The following is a 15,168-nucleotide window of genomic DNA, read 5'->3' on the forward strand; positions in this document are numbered from 1 at the left end:
GACCCACATCCACTGAAATTGCATCTTCAGATTGAACACTTGCACAGGAGCCAAAGGCCTGTGTAAGGCAGACCCAATGGCATTTCCTTTCCTCTGAACACCAGGCAACCACCACAAAAGGACCCTAGTGTACTCTGGATGTTTAGCACTACAACTCTCATTTGTCCCATCCACAACAGCCTTGCTGGCTGATGCTGATGGGAGTTGTAGTCCAAAGCATCCAAAGGGCACCAGGTTGGGGAAGGCTGATGTACAGAAACAGCCTCTTAATGTTCCATCCTATGCCACAAGGTTGCTGCTCAAGAAACCTATGCTCTTTGAGCACAGAGCTACCTGGGTGGCTCTTTGAATGCTGTTATTTTTGTGTGTCCATACCAGTGTATGTAAAGGTAAAGGGACCCCTGACCATTAGGTCCAGTCGTGACCGACTCTGGGGTTGCACGCTCATCTCGCATTATTGGCCAAGGGAGCCGGCGTATAGCTTCCAGGTCATGTGGCCAGCATGACAAAGCCACTTCTGGCGAACCAGAGCAGCACACGGAAACGCCGTTTACCTTCCCGCTGTAGCGGTTCCTATTTATCTACTTGCATTTTGACGTGCTTTCGAACTGCTAGGTTGGCAGGAGCTGGGACCAAGCAACGGGAGCTCACCCCGTCACAGAGATTTGAACAGCTGACCTTCTGATCAGCAAGCCCTAGGCTCAGTGGTTTAACCCACAAATAGCAAACAGTTTCTATATAGCTACTACACAACTTGTTGGCATCCAGACTTGTGTTATCATAGTGCTACAGGGAGGGAAGAAGCCACAAATAATATTTAGCATTCTAATTGCTCAAAGCACTTCACAAAGTCAGTAATACAGACCCTATTACCCCCCACCCCTTGCTGGTTGAGGACTGAAGCTAATGATCCACACCGTACGTTTAAGGCATATTCAACACACATTTAATGCACATGAATGTCTCCAAAGAATCCTGGGAAGTGGAGTTTATGGGTACAGTACTGGGAATTTTAGGTCTGTGAGAGGGAAACTAGTTGCTGCAATTCTTAAGAAAAGGTCATGTGCTTTAAACGTGCGTTCAATGTACTTTAAATGTATGCTGTGGCTCTGCTCTTTAACAAAATACTTGTCATTTTACAAACACACCTATATATGCCACTAATCAAACACCATCTATCCCAGAATGGATTAAAATCTGTGTGCCTTCTATAATGCAAGTGGTTTGTTGACTAGAATCTGTAAATCGTGCAAGATCTTAAAGCAAACAATAATCGTAAAAGCTACAACTATTTACATGAAATTAACACTCCAAAGAAACAAATAAGGAGGAAGTCAATTAGCACTAACCTTGAGTAAAGGCTTTAACACTTCCATTTCCTAGGCCCGTATGAATGAGAAGTCCATGCTTTGGCCCATCTGTGATTTTGTATTTCAGCAATTTGTGTGAGCTGTCTCTGTCTTCTGCCTTCAGGGATTTGCTGGTGATCAAGAAGCCAAGGTGCCCAGTTGGAATATTTCTCAGAGTTGAGGCACCCTTATTCATTACTATCTGTGGCACCCCATTGTCCAGGGAATTGATTTGGATCTTCATCGTCTGTGGGTGACGTGTTTCAACGATGGTGTCAGGAAAAACATAGAAGTCTGAGTGGGTCCCATCAGTAACAGTAAAAGAAAAGCTATCGTGAGTCGTTTCTGTGCCATCGTGTCTATAGTTGATCAAGTTCTCATTTAAGTCTTGTTTAGTGAAGCTGGTCACAGGGTAGCTATTGTTGTAAATAATCTGACCATGTACAGGGACTTGGGTAATTATGAAACGGAGTAGGTGGTCAGGTGTGTCCCGATCATCTACATTAAGCTCAAATGGAGTGATCAGTTTGGTCTCCCCTTCCTGAATGTTCAGGTCATGGACAGTTAGAACTGGCTTCTTATTGTCCACATCGGTAATGGAGACTCTGAAAGTGCGGAAGACTGGATTATAGCCATCTGTCACTTCAAACTCAAAGCTATCCATCTTCACCTCATCCTCTGCAGTGTGGATGTAATAAATCTTGTTTCCAGCTAGCTGGAGCTGAGTGAAGGTAGTGACAGGAACACCAGGGCTGTCAGTGTTCTCCAAATGTCCTCTGCTTGGGGCCCGGGTGATACTGAATTGGAGATGCTCATCGGGGCTGTTAATGTCGCTTGTGCTGAGGAGGTCAGTAGTGAGTGTCACTTTCCCACCTTCTTTCAGAGTCACTCCTTTATTGATCACCTCAGGGAAGACCATATCAATACTACTGATGGTAATGTAGAAATATCTGTCTATCAAAGGATTTATGCCATCAGTGACATCAAACTTAACTAAGTCCCGGACTCCTTGTTGGCCAGTGTGAATATACTGAATACAACCTTGGTCTATGTCATCCTGCGTGAAATTCATACCCAGTGTAATGTTGCCTAACACCTCTCCTTCTTTGTTCATGCGCTGCAGAAGGCCATGCCTGGGTACTAAGCGAATAACATATGTAAGAGTCTTGTCCTCTGAATCTATATCGGTGGCCTTGAGGTCCCGATTAGTGATAACTTTGGACTCACCAATCTCCACTTCTAACCCATCATTGATAGACATCCTGGGTGTCTCATCATCCACTAAAATGACCATAATTAACACTTCCTGCTCCACGGTGTGTAGGCCATCAGTCAGTTGGATTTTGAAAGTGTCCTCTTTAGTCTCTGAGTCATCATGCTCGTACACAATGCTGGATGCCTCCCGGATTTCTTCCAGGGTGAAATTGTGTACAGACACAGTGCCAGTGGTTAGCTGGTTAACAATCTGCCCATGCTTAGGAGGAACAGTTATAAAGAAGCGCAACTCATCTGGAGGGATATCACCATCAGCACCATTCAGAATGGGAGTGTCAATCACCAAGCTCATCCCTTCCAGCACCACAAACTCACGTACAAACAGTTCAGGCTTCTCATCATTAGTTGGGATAATGACAATGGGAAAGAACTGGTGTGGCGAGAAGTTGATACCATCAGAGCAATGGAAAGTGAATCTGTCCTCCAGTGGTTCTACCCCTTTGTGAATGCTCTGCACATAGTTGATGTGCCCAAGACGAACATCCTTGATGGAAAAAGCACTAATGGGAGTCCCAGCCCTGGATTTTTCAGACCCAAGGGCTGGAGAGATATTCTCCAGGTACCCAGAAGTGGTTTGTATTAGTATGGTACACAGAATATCATCTCCAGGGGTGTCTACATCTGCCACATCCAGCAGCTGCAAGCTCAAAACATTTTTCCCTCCCTCATAAACAGTGAATGGTTCTTCCCCCACCATAACCTCAGGAGCAATGCTGTCCACTGGCAAAATAGTCACATTAACACGCACTCCTTCCACTGTGCTGCCTCCCACCACCCACTCACTGGAGAGGTCCGAAATAGTAAGATTAAAAGCATCAGACCGCTTTTTCATACCAATCTCCCCACCAGTGTGAGCATAGACTACTGTCCCGCTTATGAGGTCCTGCTGGGTGAATCTCTTAGAGGGCACCCCATCCACTAAAATATCGCCTAGTTTGGGGGGATCCTCTACAATAAATGTTAAGGCCAGTTCATCAGTGTCCTCATCTGTCCCCTGGATAAGAGAAGTAGTAATTTCAGTGGCACTATTTTCCAGCACATCAATAAAGGCCCCCAAAAGCCCATTACTACCAGGGAGAGTGATGCTGGGACGCTCATCATCCACGGGCTGAACAGCAATCTTAACAGTGATTGGCACTTGATGGACCCCATCACTCACTTCCAACTGGAAGGAATCACTTGTGTGCTCATCACCGCTATGCTGGTAGGATATGCGACCATTAGCAATGTCATCTAACAGAAATGATTCACCCTGTACCATCAACCCCTCGTCCAGGTAGCGCAGGTGGCCATGCTGAGGTGCCTCAGTTAAGGTGAAGACAATCCTGTCAGTGTCTGTATCCTTATCAGTGGCATCTAGCTGACTGCTGGTGACAAGAAAGCTGCCCCCCTCAGACACAGTGAAGCCAGCGTTGGTGATTTGAGGGGGTTGGTTGTCCACTGGCTGCAGGAATAGCGTGAAGGTGCCTGGCACAGAATTACCTGCCGTGTCTTCTACACTGTAAGTGAACTGCACCACTCTTGGGGTGATCCCAAGTTCCTGGGCTGGTGGCTTATATGCCACCTTGTGGTGATTTATTTGTGCTTGAGTGAAATGTGTAATGGACATTAGGGGGTTGTCAGTCAACACAATCTCTCCAGCCAATACGGGGTGGTTTTCATCAGTGTCAGTTGGTGGTGTGAGCAAAATGTATCTCAGCTCCCTGTCATCTGCGTCCAAATCAGTGTATCGCAGGTAGCGCTTTCGGAAATGGGTCACCTGATATTCAAGAACAGTCATCTGCAAGGTGGTTCCTGGATACAATTCTGGGGGCAGGTTGTCTACTGGTTGAACCTTGATGATGAACACCTGCTCATCAGATTGATTTGGGGGGTCATTATCATCCTGGAGATAAAATGCAAACTGGTCCATTACTAGGTTGGTGTTATGAGGCCCTGTGTGTCTGTAGAACAACTTTCCATCCAAGATGTCCTGTTGCAGCCATTCAGTCACCTTCTTCTCATACACACCTTCACTCTCCACAAAGTGCCAGGAGGATGTCCCACTATGATCTCCCACCACATCCTCCTCCTTTTCATAAGAAAATGGAATCTCTGCCTGACGCAGCAGAAGCTCACCAAGACGTTGACGGGTAGGTGTATCTGGAGATCCTTCAATCTCCTTAAGCACAAATCGAATGGTTGAGTCTTCAGAGTCTATGTCAGTAGCACTGAGGACAAAGGGAGAGATCTGGACCACCTGATGCTCACTTAGGACTAAGCCAGTGTTAGCATTGAGGATGGGTGGCTGGTCATCATCTGGGGCAATAGTGATTGGATAAAGAAACTCCACCTGGTGTCGTCCATCCCCCATACGGAATACAATGTTATCACTGTAGCTGTGCTCATTGCCATCATGCTGGTAGATCACCTGACCAGCCCCCAACTCTGCTGCAGTAAAAAACTGGCGGCCAGGTGGTACACCCAAAACCCTGAGTTCACCATGTTTCAGTCCTCTTGTAACCCATACCTTCACCTCATCCAGGTTGTCCTCATCACTGATTTCAAGATTGTCAGAAAGTGGCCTTGACTGGCCTTCAAAAAGCATCATCTGAGGCCCAGCAACTCGGTTAAAGACAGCCACTGGGGCCAACGTGTTCATAGGCTTCACCACCACCATGAAGGCAAACGGCTCTGAGGAGGCACCCTCAGGGTCCAACACCTCCATCTCCAGCTGGAAGAGCCGCTCCTGGTCAGAGTCCACTGTGGGGGGCTGGTAGGCGATCTTCAGCTCCCTCACTTCTTGCTGGGTGAAGGAAGTGAGTGGCCGGCTGGGGTCATCGGTGCTGATCAAGTAACCCCGCAAGTGGGGATCGTCGGTCGCCCCCCTATCGAGCCCACCTGCACTGGGCCAGGGCGAGGTGAGGTTGAAGAGCAGGAGGTCAGATGGGCTCTCCAAGTCCTCAGCAGCCAACATGTCGGGGGTGATGGCGGTGAGCACAAACTGGTCCACCTCCATCATGAGCAAAGCCACAAAACTGGGCTTGGGCGGGGTGTTCTCGGAGCCTTCCCGGATGCGAACCACCACCTGGAAATACTCCACTTCGCCGGGGCTCTCCACGGAGTCGTCGTCGCCGCCGTCCTGCTGCAGCAGCTCCACCCGCATGGGGATGTAGTCGCGGTTGGGCGACGGCGTGGTGGCCGTGTGCTCGTAGCGGATCCCGTCGTCGAGGAAGCGGCCGCACTCATTGCTGTAGCCCGCCGGCAGGGGGCGGCCGTGCGAGTCCACGAGGCGCCCGTAGGCGGGCAGGTGGCTGCCGCTGCCCGCGGGGAAAGGCAGCGTGGTGAGGCGGCAGCGGCGAGCGGGTTCCCCGGGCTCGGCGAAGGCCAGCACTTTGGCGTCGAGCGGCGGGCTGAGGCCGCGCAGCTTCTCCACGGTGAGCGGCAGGTTGCGGCTGAGCAGGCGCAGCTGCTGCGAGAGCACCTCGGCCTCGAGCGTGAAGGGCGCGACGAGGGTGCGGCTGGGCGAGTCGTAGCGCAGCTGCAGGCTGAGGCGGTCGCGGCCGGGGCTGCGCGAGCCGTAGTGCGTGTACCTCACCTCGCCGGGGCCGAAGGTGCACGGGAAGCGCTTGGGGGAGAGCGCGCCGGGGCGGTGAGGCGCCGGCGGAGGCCCGCTCTCCAGCACCGTCAGCACGCACTTGTCGCCGGGCTGCACGCGGAGGACCAAGTCCCGGGCCGGGTCCAGCCACACGGAGCGCCCGAACGGCACGCGCAGACCCCGGTTGGCCACCAGGATGGCGGAGGCGGCGGCGGAGGCGCCGTCGAGCGCGCGCGGGTCTGCCTCGGCCGCCAGCAGGAGAAGCGACGGCTCGACCGGCTCGGGCTGCTGCTGTGTGTGTCCCGGCGCCGCCAGGCTGTAGAGCAACAGCAGCATCAGCGCCCTGAGCTGCCTCGTCGCTCCGGCCATTGCGCCTCCTCGGCGGTGGCTGCTGCTGGGGCCCCTCGCGCCGGAGTTTCGGCGGGCTTTGGGACCCGGCGACGGGGCGGGACGGCGGGCTGTGCCTGTGGCGTGAGAGGCAGGCAAGGTGCACGACCCCCGGCTCCTTCGCGCTGCTGGGAGCGGGGCGCTCTGGGCTCGGCCTCTGCCCGCCGCAGGTACTAAAGGGAAGGCGAAGGGGGGTGGGTGGGAGCTGGCAGCTCCTCGCGCCGCCCAGGAACACCCTCGCCCCCCTCCGCGGCCCACCCAGGAACCAAGGGCTCGCTTCCCTGCAGCCGAAAGCGGCGAGAGAAACTTCCCTCGCCAACTAAGCCAGCCCCCGAAAAGAGGGAGAGGGACTCTTCCCCTCTCCAGCTCCGGTTGCTGCCAGGCTCGCTCCCTGCGCGGGAGGGACGCGCTCAGGGCTCCGCTGGCGACTTTCAACGAGGAGAAGAGCTTTCCTCGCTGGGCACGGAACTCGGTGTGCAGAAATCAGTGGCTCCGGGACATAACTTTCTCCTTCTCTCCCTCCCCCGCGCTGTTGCGTTGGTTCTACGGGTAGGATAGGAAGAGTGTTTTTCGCTGGGTTCCTGCCACTGGGTGTACCCAGATTCTTCATAAAAGTAAAGTACAAGGGAGCCCTTTTTAAGCCAAAAAGGTAAAGCGCCTTCTGAGAAAGCCACAAAGGAATTAAGGCTGCAACCCTTACTTTGGGGGAAGTCTGGTTGGACGTAGCATGGCTTACCTACGAGAGAACATGCATAGGATTTTACTGCAAGTGAAGCCTCATAGCTCTGCTCAGATAAATTAACCAGTTTCCTTCTCCAAAGAGAAAACTTGGGACTTTTGATAGCTTCACATTTGCACAGCTGTAACCATTTTAAATCAAATACATGTATATAACGTGTGCTATTCTCTTGAGTGCCAGCTTGATGTTCTTTGGGACTGCAGTTCTGTGCACACTGATATAGGAGCATGTGTTACTGAACTCTGGGGCTTATCTACAAGTAAACATGCACAGAATCATAGCGCATGACACTTTCTCACCTATCATAGAAAAATGATAGCTATAACTCTCTTTAGTTGCTCCCAAATTGCTGGAAACCTGAACGACACTCAAGGCAAAAGCAGGGCTCCATTTAACATAGCAATAGCCTCAAGACTTTGTATTTGGTAGAAATTCACAAACAGGCAGGCGGCAACCCTGAGATTTTGCTCTCCCTTTGTACCCTTGGCTTTGCGATTTTGTTGGACTCATTTGCAACAGCTTGCTGCTTTTCAGCTCACCACTTTTCCTTCACTGCATTTAGCTCTAAATGGAGAGGCTGCTGCTTACGCCCCCAAACATTGAACAAGTACACATGCCAGGTGTGGGGGTGGAGCTTCATTAATCGTTCCCTCTTACATGCAACTTTTAGTGACATCCACAGACCTGAAGTCTGTGCTCATGAACACTGGGTGGGAAAAATAACATTTGGGGTGGGAACACCAAGAATAAACATATTGGAACCTAAACCATTATTGCCATTTCAAATTCATAAAACGCAAACATTCTAAAAGCCTATGCCTACAATCCGAACTTATGACTTGGATGAATCGGAGTAATTCCCATTGAACACAGGAACTCTCTTCTGACTAAACATGCATAGGACCAGCCTGCCATTCTGTGGAGGCTTGAGAATGAGTCCAATTGAACACCACCAAGCTTGACTTCCTAATAGACCTAAGCAGGATTCAGACTTTAAATGTATTTGTGTGTGGTGCTTGTTCCACTGATCATTTGCATTTCTCTAGGCAATTGGCCTAGACAATTTTAAAACGTGCATCTGTTTTATGTCTCATTTTCAGATTATCATGCACAGCACCAGTTATGTCTAATACATTTTGTCATATGCCGCATTTTAAAAACTTCTTCTCTCAAATGAACTTTCAAAGCATAGCACATTTTATGGCAAGAGCTCTCTCCAAAGCACTGTTGCTTCTGGTTCTTATATCTATATAGTTTCACGTGGCTTCGTTAATTTGAAACAAAACAGATTTTGAATGCTTTTGGTCTAAACATTATACTAAATTGGCTTAAATAATTAGTCCTCATGGGCTGCCAGTGACATTAAGTTTAATTATGTTTGCTCACTTTTTCTAATTTATTCTATGTGCTAGTTTTTTGTTTTGGAAGCAACCTGAACTGTGCCCTATTCTTCAAGTAATAGGGCAATGTATGCAGCGGGACAGAGAAAAGGTGCTAGACAAAGGGAAAAGGGTTGAAATAGCACCACTGATACAGCTAGTTAATTTTAGCCTAGAGCTTGCCAATCAGAAGGTTGGCGGTTCGAATCCCCGCAACAGGGTGAGCTCCTGTTGTTTGGTCCCTGTTCCTGCCCACCTAGCAGTTCGAAAGCACATCAAAGTGCAAGTAGATAAATAGGTACCTCTCCAAGCGGGAAGGTAAACGGCCTTTACATGCGCTGTTCTGGTTTGCCAGAAGCGGCTTAGTCATGCTGCCCACATGACCCGGAAGCTATATGCCGGCTCCCTTGGCCAGTAAAGCGAGATGAGCTCCACAACCCCAGAGTCATCTGCGACTGGACCTAACGGTCAGGTGTCCCTTTACTTTACATGTTTGTGTGTGTACTTTAGATAACCAATATGCTGACCAGGCTGTTGGGTGTTGGAGTCCAACAACAACAACTGAAGTGTCACACCTTCCCCATCTCTGCAGGGAACTTTTTTTTTCATAATTAGCTAGATTACAAATTTGGAAAAAATGGAATGGTCAGCACATGGAATTAAAAGGCAACTTGGCCCCGAAACCACACTAGAGGATTCTGACAATCCCCATCACACATTGAGGTCCAGGATTGCAGAGCTGTGTGGATAAACCCTTGTCTATCACAGACACACACAATAACCATGTATAGCCAACTGCATGTTGGTTGGGTTTTTAAGCATGTGAATAGAGTCCATTTTCATGTGTACCCAAGGCATGAAAACAGAGGTTGTGGCTACCAGTGGTTGGTGGTAGAGAGCTTGTGACCCCTTTCACACATTCTTGGAATGTCTGAATCCCTATAGTATGACCTGTTCAAAAATTTCTGAACCCAAAAGCGGTATGCTAGAATCTTTAGGTGATCACATGAGGTTTGTGACAGTCTGCTGCTCTAGCGTCTTCCATCCCCAACACCCTCACAACACTTGCTTCTGGGCTTCTTTCTCCACCTTTCACACCAGGAGTCCCACAGCTTCCATGATCAGCCAGTTTCCACACTCCTGACTTTTCCCTATGTACTACAGCCCCTTGGCCGTAATGTGCAGGTACCACATACAGGTACTCCAGATTTAAACAGCACTGAATGCAAGGTCCACTCCTGACTATTCCTTGGGAGCTGTGGCTTTACCCATGCTGCGCCTGTCTTCAGGTAAGTGACAGACAGGAGTGGCTGGCCAAAAAAGGCAACGTGGGCCAAATTTGGCTCATGGGCTAGTGATTTCCCATCCTGCCATACCTCTACAGACTATGCTACTGCTGGCATCTTTTTTCTGTCCTCCTCAGCTCTAGTCTTGTAGTGAGGAGGGAAGGGGAACAAGTATTTGGGCACTTACCTTGTTATGGGAGGTAGGTTGGTATCATGCAGCACAATCCTATAGATTGTGCCATAATCTATAGGCCACAGAAGTAAGTTTCACTGGATTCAGGGGGATTTACTCCCATGTAATTGTGCATAGGACTGCAGCAGTGTGCAAGAAGTCGAGCAGATCAAATAGGCCAAACTAGCTCTGATGCAGAGGGAACTTATTTATACAGGAATGCCATAATCCTTTGTGGGACAAAATCAAGCATAACCATTGGTTTGAAGGCTTCCACTTAGCAGGCCAATTAAAATGCAGATTAAAATCAGGAAGATGGCAGGAATGATGGCAGAAAAAAGGATTAACAGAAGGTTGTGACCCAAACACACAAAATGAATATGCTTCGTTGAACACAAACTGAGAAATGCAAAGGCAAACCTACCTTAATTTGCAGTTGCCCAAACAATGTGTGCACTAAAACATTGAAATTTGTGCTTCTCAGAATTTTGCAGCGCAGCTGTCCAGCCAAGTAATGGGTACAAAGATGCACATACCTAGGGTAAAATGTGCATAAAATGCATGTATTAAGTTACAAAGCGCTGGGAAATTGCTTGCAAAAATATGCATATTAGGCAAAATTGCATGACAAAATGTGTGTACTACGAGAAATTCAAATTTAAATGCTGAGGAAATGTGGAGAACTGAAAAGATTTGAAAAATAAGAAACAGAGAGAACCCAAAATTAAGAGATTTGTTTTGTCACAACCGATACCGGCCTATTATTTCCTAGTAGACCTGCTTCGGTTTCAAACCTGTGAGCACTCAACCACCTGAATTTTCTATTAGAGGGAATGATTCCAAAGCAAGACTAGTGGGCAGCCCTATCCTATGGAGAACAGGCTTCATCAACTCCACATAGCATTTCACTTTTACAGGGCAAGCTTATAAAGGATTTCTCAGAAGTCCCCCTAACTTCAGTGGAGGCTTATTCTCTCTTTTTTTTTAAATATATTTTTATTAATTTTCCAATTAAAACCAATTATATCACATTCATTATTTCAAATTATACACATATATATCAATCAAACCGAATGTTATGCCAAATCATCTAGAAAATTTTTTTTGGGTTCCCATGCTTCAAGAAATTGGGGATTCCTCGCAACCGTCCACTGCTGTCTTTTTTCTAAAGTTCAAATCGTCTCTCCGAGTTCATAATAATCCAGATCTTTCCCTTACAGTCACATAGATGTTTTCCTCTTTCAACCGATTATTTCCCAGCTGCTGAGATAAATGTCAAACAAAGTTTCACAAATGTTCTTTCTCCTGTGTGAGTTAATCAGTCCAGCCTCCCCATAAATCTTCTTGGTCTGGAGCGTCCCTATTGCGTCGACTCTCAACACGAAGCAGCGCCATCTTAAAAAAACTCAAATCACTTTCGTTTTCTCTCATAGATTAATGATCTTTATAAAATTTACAGCTTTTCCAGGCAGAAGAACCAGACCTCACACCATGCATAGATTCTTGGTAAATTAATGGATCTCCTTGCCCTATAGCTGAACTTAGGTTCAGGTCGCTGCTTGAAGTGGAGGCTTATTCTCAACATAGCTGCCAAGTTTTCCCTTTTCTCGCGAGGAAGCCTATTCAACATAAGGGAAAATCCCTTAAAATAAGGGATAACTTGGCAGCTATGATTCTCAAGTGTGCATAGTTTTGAATATACAGGAATGTATTTTTGAGTAAGCATGCTTAGGATTGCACCACAGATGCAGGCAATCTTAACCTTTTAGCCTACAAATATTGGATCCAAGATGAAACAATAGCATTCCTGTTTAGAACAGGCACATGCCTATATTTCAATTGCATGCCTGCTTGGAAATGTTGAATTTATTGGTGAGTAACAATTTTGTGTATGCGTGCCTTTATTATACTAGATTCTGCAAAGTACTTGTAAGCCCCATTGATTTTAAAATCCATAATAAATATATTTGCTGTGGAAAAAAATTAACAACAGACATAATATTACCACTTCCTCTGGCAATCTGTTAGTCAGCAGCAGTGTTTAAAATGTTCTTTGTCACTCCAGCTGAGCATGAACAAATGAAAGTTATTGGCCATTCTTTTTGGTTAATGTAAAGCTGATCTCTATCACCTTTGAAAATATTACTTCGACTGTGAAAACATAGCTGTACACAAATTAACCTTTATGTGGTGAGCAACCAGAGTAGCTTACTGTGGTAGCTCTTTGATGTATTTGAGGGTTGATATTTCAGAGTAGATTACCATGGTAATTACCAACTGCGGGCCATGTGAACAGAAAGGTCTTTCACAAAACCTGATTTTATGGTAATGCACCATCCCGTCACACTATGATCCTTTATTCACAGTCGCATCAAGAACAGACATCAAGTCGACAGATGGAAAGGACTATGAATGTATTGAGTTATTTACTGCACAGGCAGATATCCGATTCTTCATTTAACTCTGACAAATTGTGGGAAGATCTTTCAGGGACTGAAGCTATTTCACAGAGTTTTAAGAAAAATCCAGATTATACAACTAAACAGCAGCAGGCAAGTGTCTGAGCTTCCAAAGCCATCACATAGTTGTGTTTCACATGATTTGCAGCAATTTACCTACGTATTAATGGACTGATAGCAAATGCATAACGTTTAGTGCAATTTTCCAATTTGGCACTAAATTGCACATCAAACACAATTGCCAAATTCTCACTGCAAAAGAGGGCTGGCCATATGACGATTTTGTTGCTTTTCAGTGTCCTTTTAAAGGGCCTTCCGATTAATCCCACACATTTTAGGGCCTATATCTTTATTATTTAATGATGCATCTGCAAATGCTTATTTTTCTTTATGCTGTGTGTTTTCTTCTAACTCAGAAGGCAATAGGTTAAAGGGTTGCTCTCTAAATAAACAGCCATGGGCATCAGTGCTGTGAAGTATCATGCTAGAGCTTGGTTTCCGACCCATTATTCATTGGGATACAATGAACTGCACAAACAGTTTCATGCACCCAGGCAAGCAATGTGTTACTCAAGCATAAGAAACCTCATTTGAAACTGAGAACAGTCTCAATGTAGATAGTATTTGCTTTGCAGGGGAAAATATCTATACACAGGTTATTCTTAATCCAAACCATACCTGCAAATGGGCAACTTCAAAGGGACTTGCAAGCTCATTGATTGACATGCGACCATCTCCACCCACTTGTCAAAAATGGCCCATAGAGGGTAAGCCAGTTCTTGAACTGGCCCTCCAGCTGAAAAAGGTTCATCACCCCTGATCTAAAGGTGGCCAATGACAACTGCAGGTCTTTTGAGAGAAGCTGTGATTGACTTAGATTCAGCTGTCTCTGAAATTCAAGTTCATTTCAAGAGTCATTCTATTTTGTTTCAGCAAGTAAAGTGTAACTATTTATACCATGTTGAAGGGCACATAACTGTTCTTTATTGCCACAAAGTAGACACTTTAATTTGAGCACACAATCAATATAGAGTATGTTTACATTATGCAATGCTCATGGTATTTAACGGGTAACTTTTGCTGGCATGCTTTCAATTAATTCCAAGGTGTTGTACCGACATGCTAGCTCTGAGTTTCAGAGTAGCTTTTAGCTAGATAATTGTTGGTGTGTGGGATAAATTATCTCTAGATCTTTAAGCGTTAGAGAAATTCTGTTCAGTCATTTACTTATACTGCAAAACTCGTATAGCAATCTAGTTATAGTGCACTGAGTTGTATGAACTACCCTGATATAGATAAACGGGTAAGAAACATTAAATCAGATGTGTGCAATAGATGTTTTATTAGTTTAATAAATGCTTGATTGTAAATTGGGCCAAAGGCAAACTTTTTAAAGCACAGTTAGTTTCAGTAGGAGAGATTTAGGCAATTCCTGTACAGAACACATCCCCAGACTATACCTTGATTAAATAAAGGTGTGATTAAAATTAAGTGTGGAGAAATAGGGTTGTAATACTAAACACCACAATTCAAAGGCCTAACTATGGAGTACACATGACTAGAATAGGGATATAGCTACCTGAATGCTACTCACTGGGCCATTTGGTACATAATACTAATCCATTTAGTATTATGATGCGGGTGGCGCTGTGGGTTAAAGCACAGAGCCTAGGGCTTGCCAATCAGAAGGTCGGCGGTTCGAATCCCCATGACGGGGTGAGCTCCCATTGCTCAGTCCCAGCTCCTGCCAACCTAGCAGTTCGAAAGCACCTCAAAGTGCAAGTAGATAAATAGGAACCGCTACAGCGGGAAGGTAAACGGTGTTTCCGTATGCTGCTCTGGTTCGCCAGAAGCGGCTTAGTCATGGTGGCCACATGACCTGGAAGCTGTACGCCGGCTCCCTTGGCCAATAACGCGAGATGAGCGCCGCAACCCCAGTGTCGGTCACGACTGAACCTTATGGTCAGGGATCCTTTACCTTTACCTTACTAATCCATTTGTTTAGCGTTACATGAATAAACAAACAAGATGTGGGCTTGCACACCCTTTCCCATTCTCTTCCTTCCACATGACTGCAAGGAAACCAGAAGCACCTGCTTCCTGTTCTAAGCCAGAGGTCCCAAAACTACGGCCCAGGGGGCTGGATATGACCCGCGAGGCTCATTTATCTGGCCCCCAGTGACCGCCGCCGCCCACTGTTGCTGCCCACTCTTACCGACGTGGCGCGGCTGCCCACTGCCAGGTCACTGGAGCGTCGGAAATAGCTTGTGTGCATGTGCAGGTGTCATTTCCGGCGCACTTCCAGGTCGGAGGAGGCCCATGCGCATGCCCACAAGCTATTTCCGGTGTTCCGGCAACCCGGAAGTGCACTGGAAATTACGCTGGTGCATGCACACAAGCTATTTCTGACACTCCAACGACCTGAAACTGTGCCAGAAATCGCGTATGGGTGCACTTTCCTGCGTGCTCCAGCTCGCTGCACAATCAGCGCTGGAGGCACTGGCCCAGGGCCAGGTAAGTTTGGAGACCCCTGTTGAAGAAACTC

The 15,168-nt window shown here is 47.0% G+C and overlaps 1 protein-coding gene across 1 annotated transcript in view; it reads right to left on the reverse strand.

The window, feature by feature from the left end:
- FREM3 (FRAS1 related extracellular matrix 3) overlaps window positions 1-6,772 on the reverse strand; it is an 87,426-nt gene extending 80,654 nt beyond the window's left edge. The window contains exon 1 of the mRNA XM_035112018.2: window positions 1,350-6,772. Coding sequence (XP_034967909.2) covers window positions 1,350-6,570 — 5,221 coding nt within the window. The 5' untranslated portion in view covers window positions 6,571-6,772. The remainder of the gene's footprint in view (window positions 1-1,349) is intronic.
- Window positions 6,773-15,168: the final 8,396 nt, after the last annotated feature.

The sequence above is a fragment of the Zootoca vivipara genome, chromosome 9, assembly GCF_963506605.1.
Source record: "Zootoca vivipara chromosome 9, rZooViv1.1, whole genome shotgun sequence".
Classification (NCBI taxonomy): domain Eukaryota; kingdom Metazoa; phylum Chordata; class Lepidosauria; order Squamata; family Lacertidae; genus Zootoca; species Zootoca vivipara.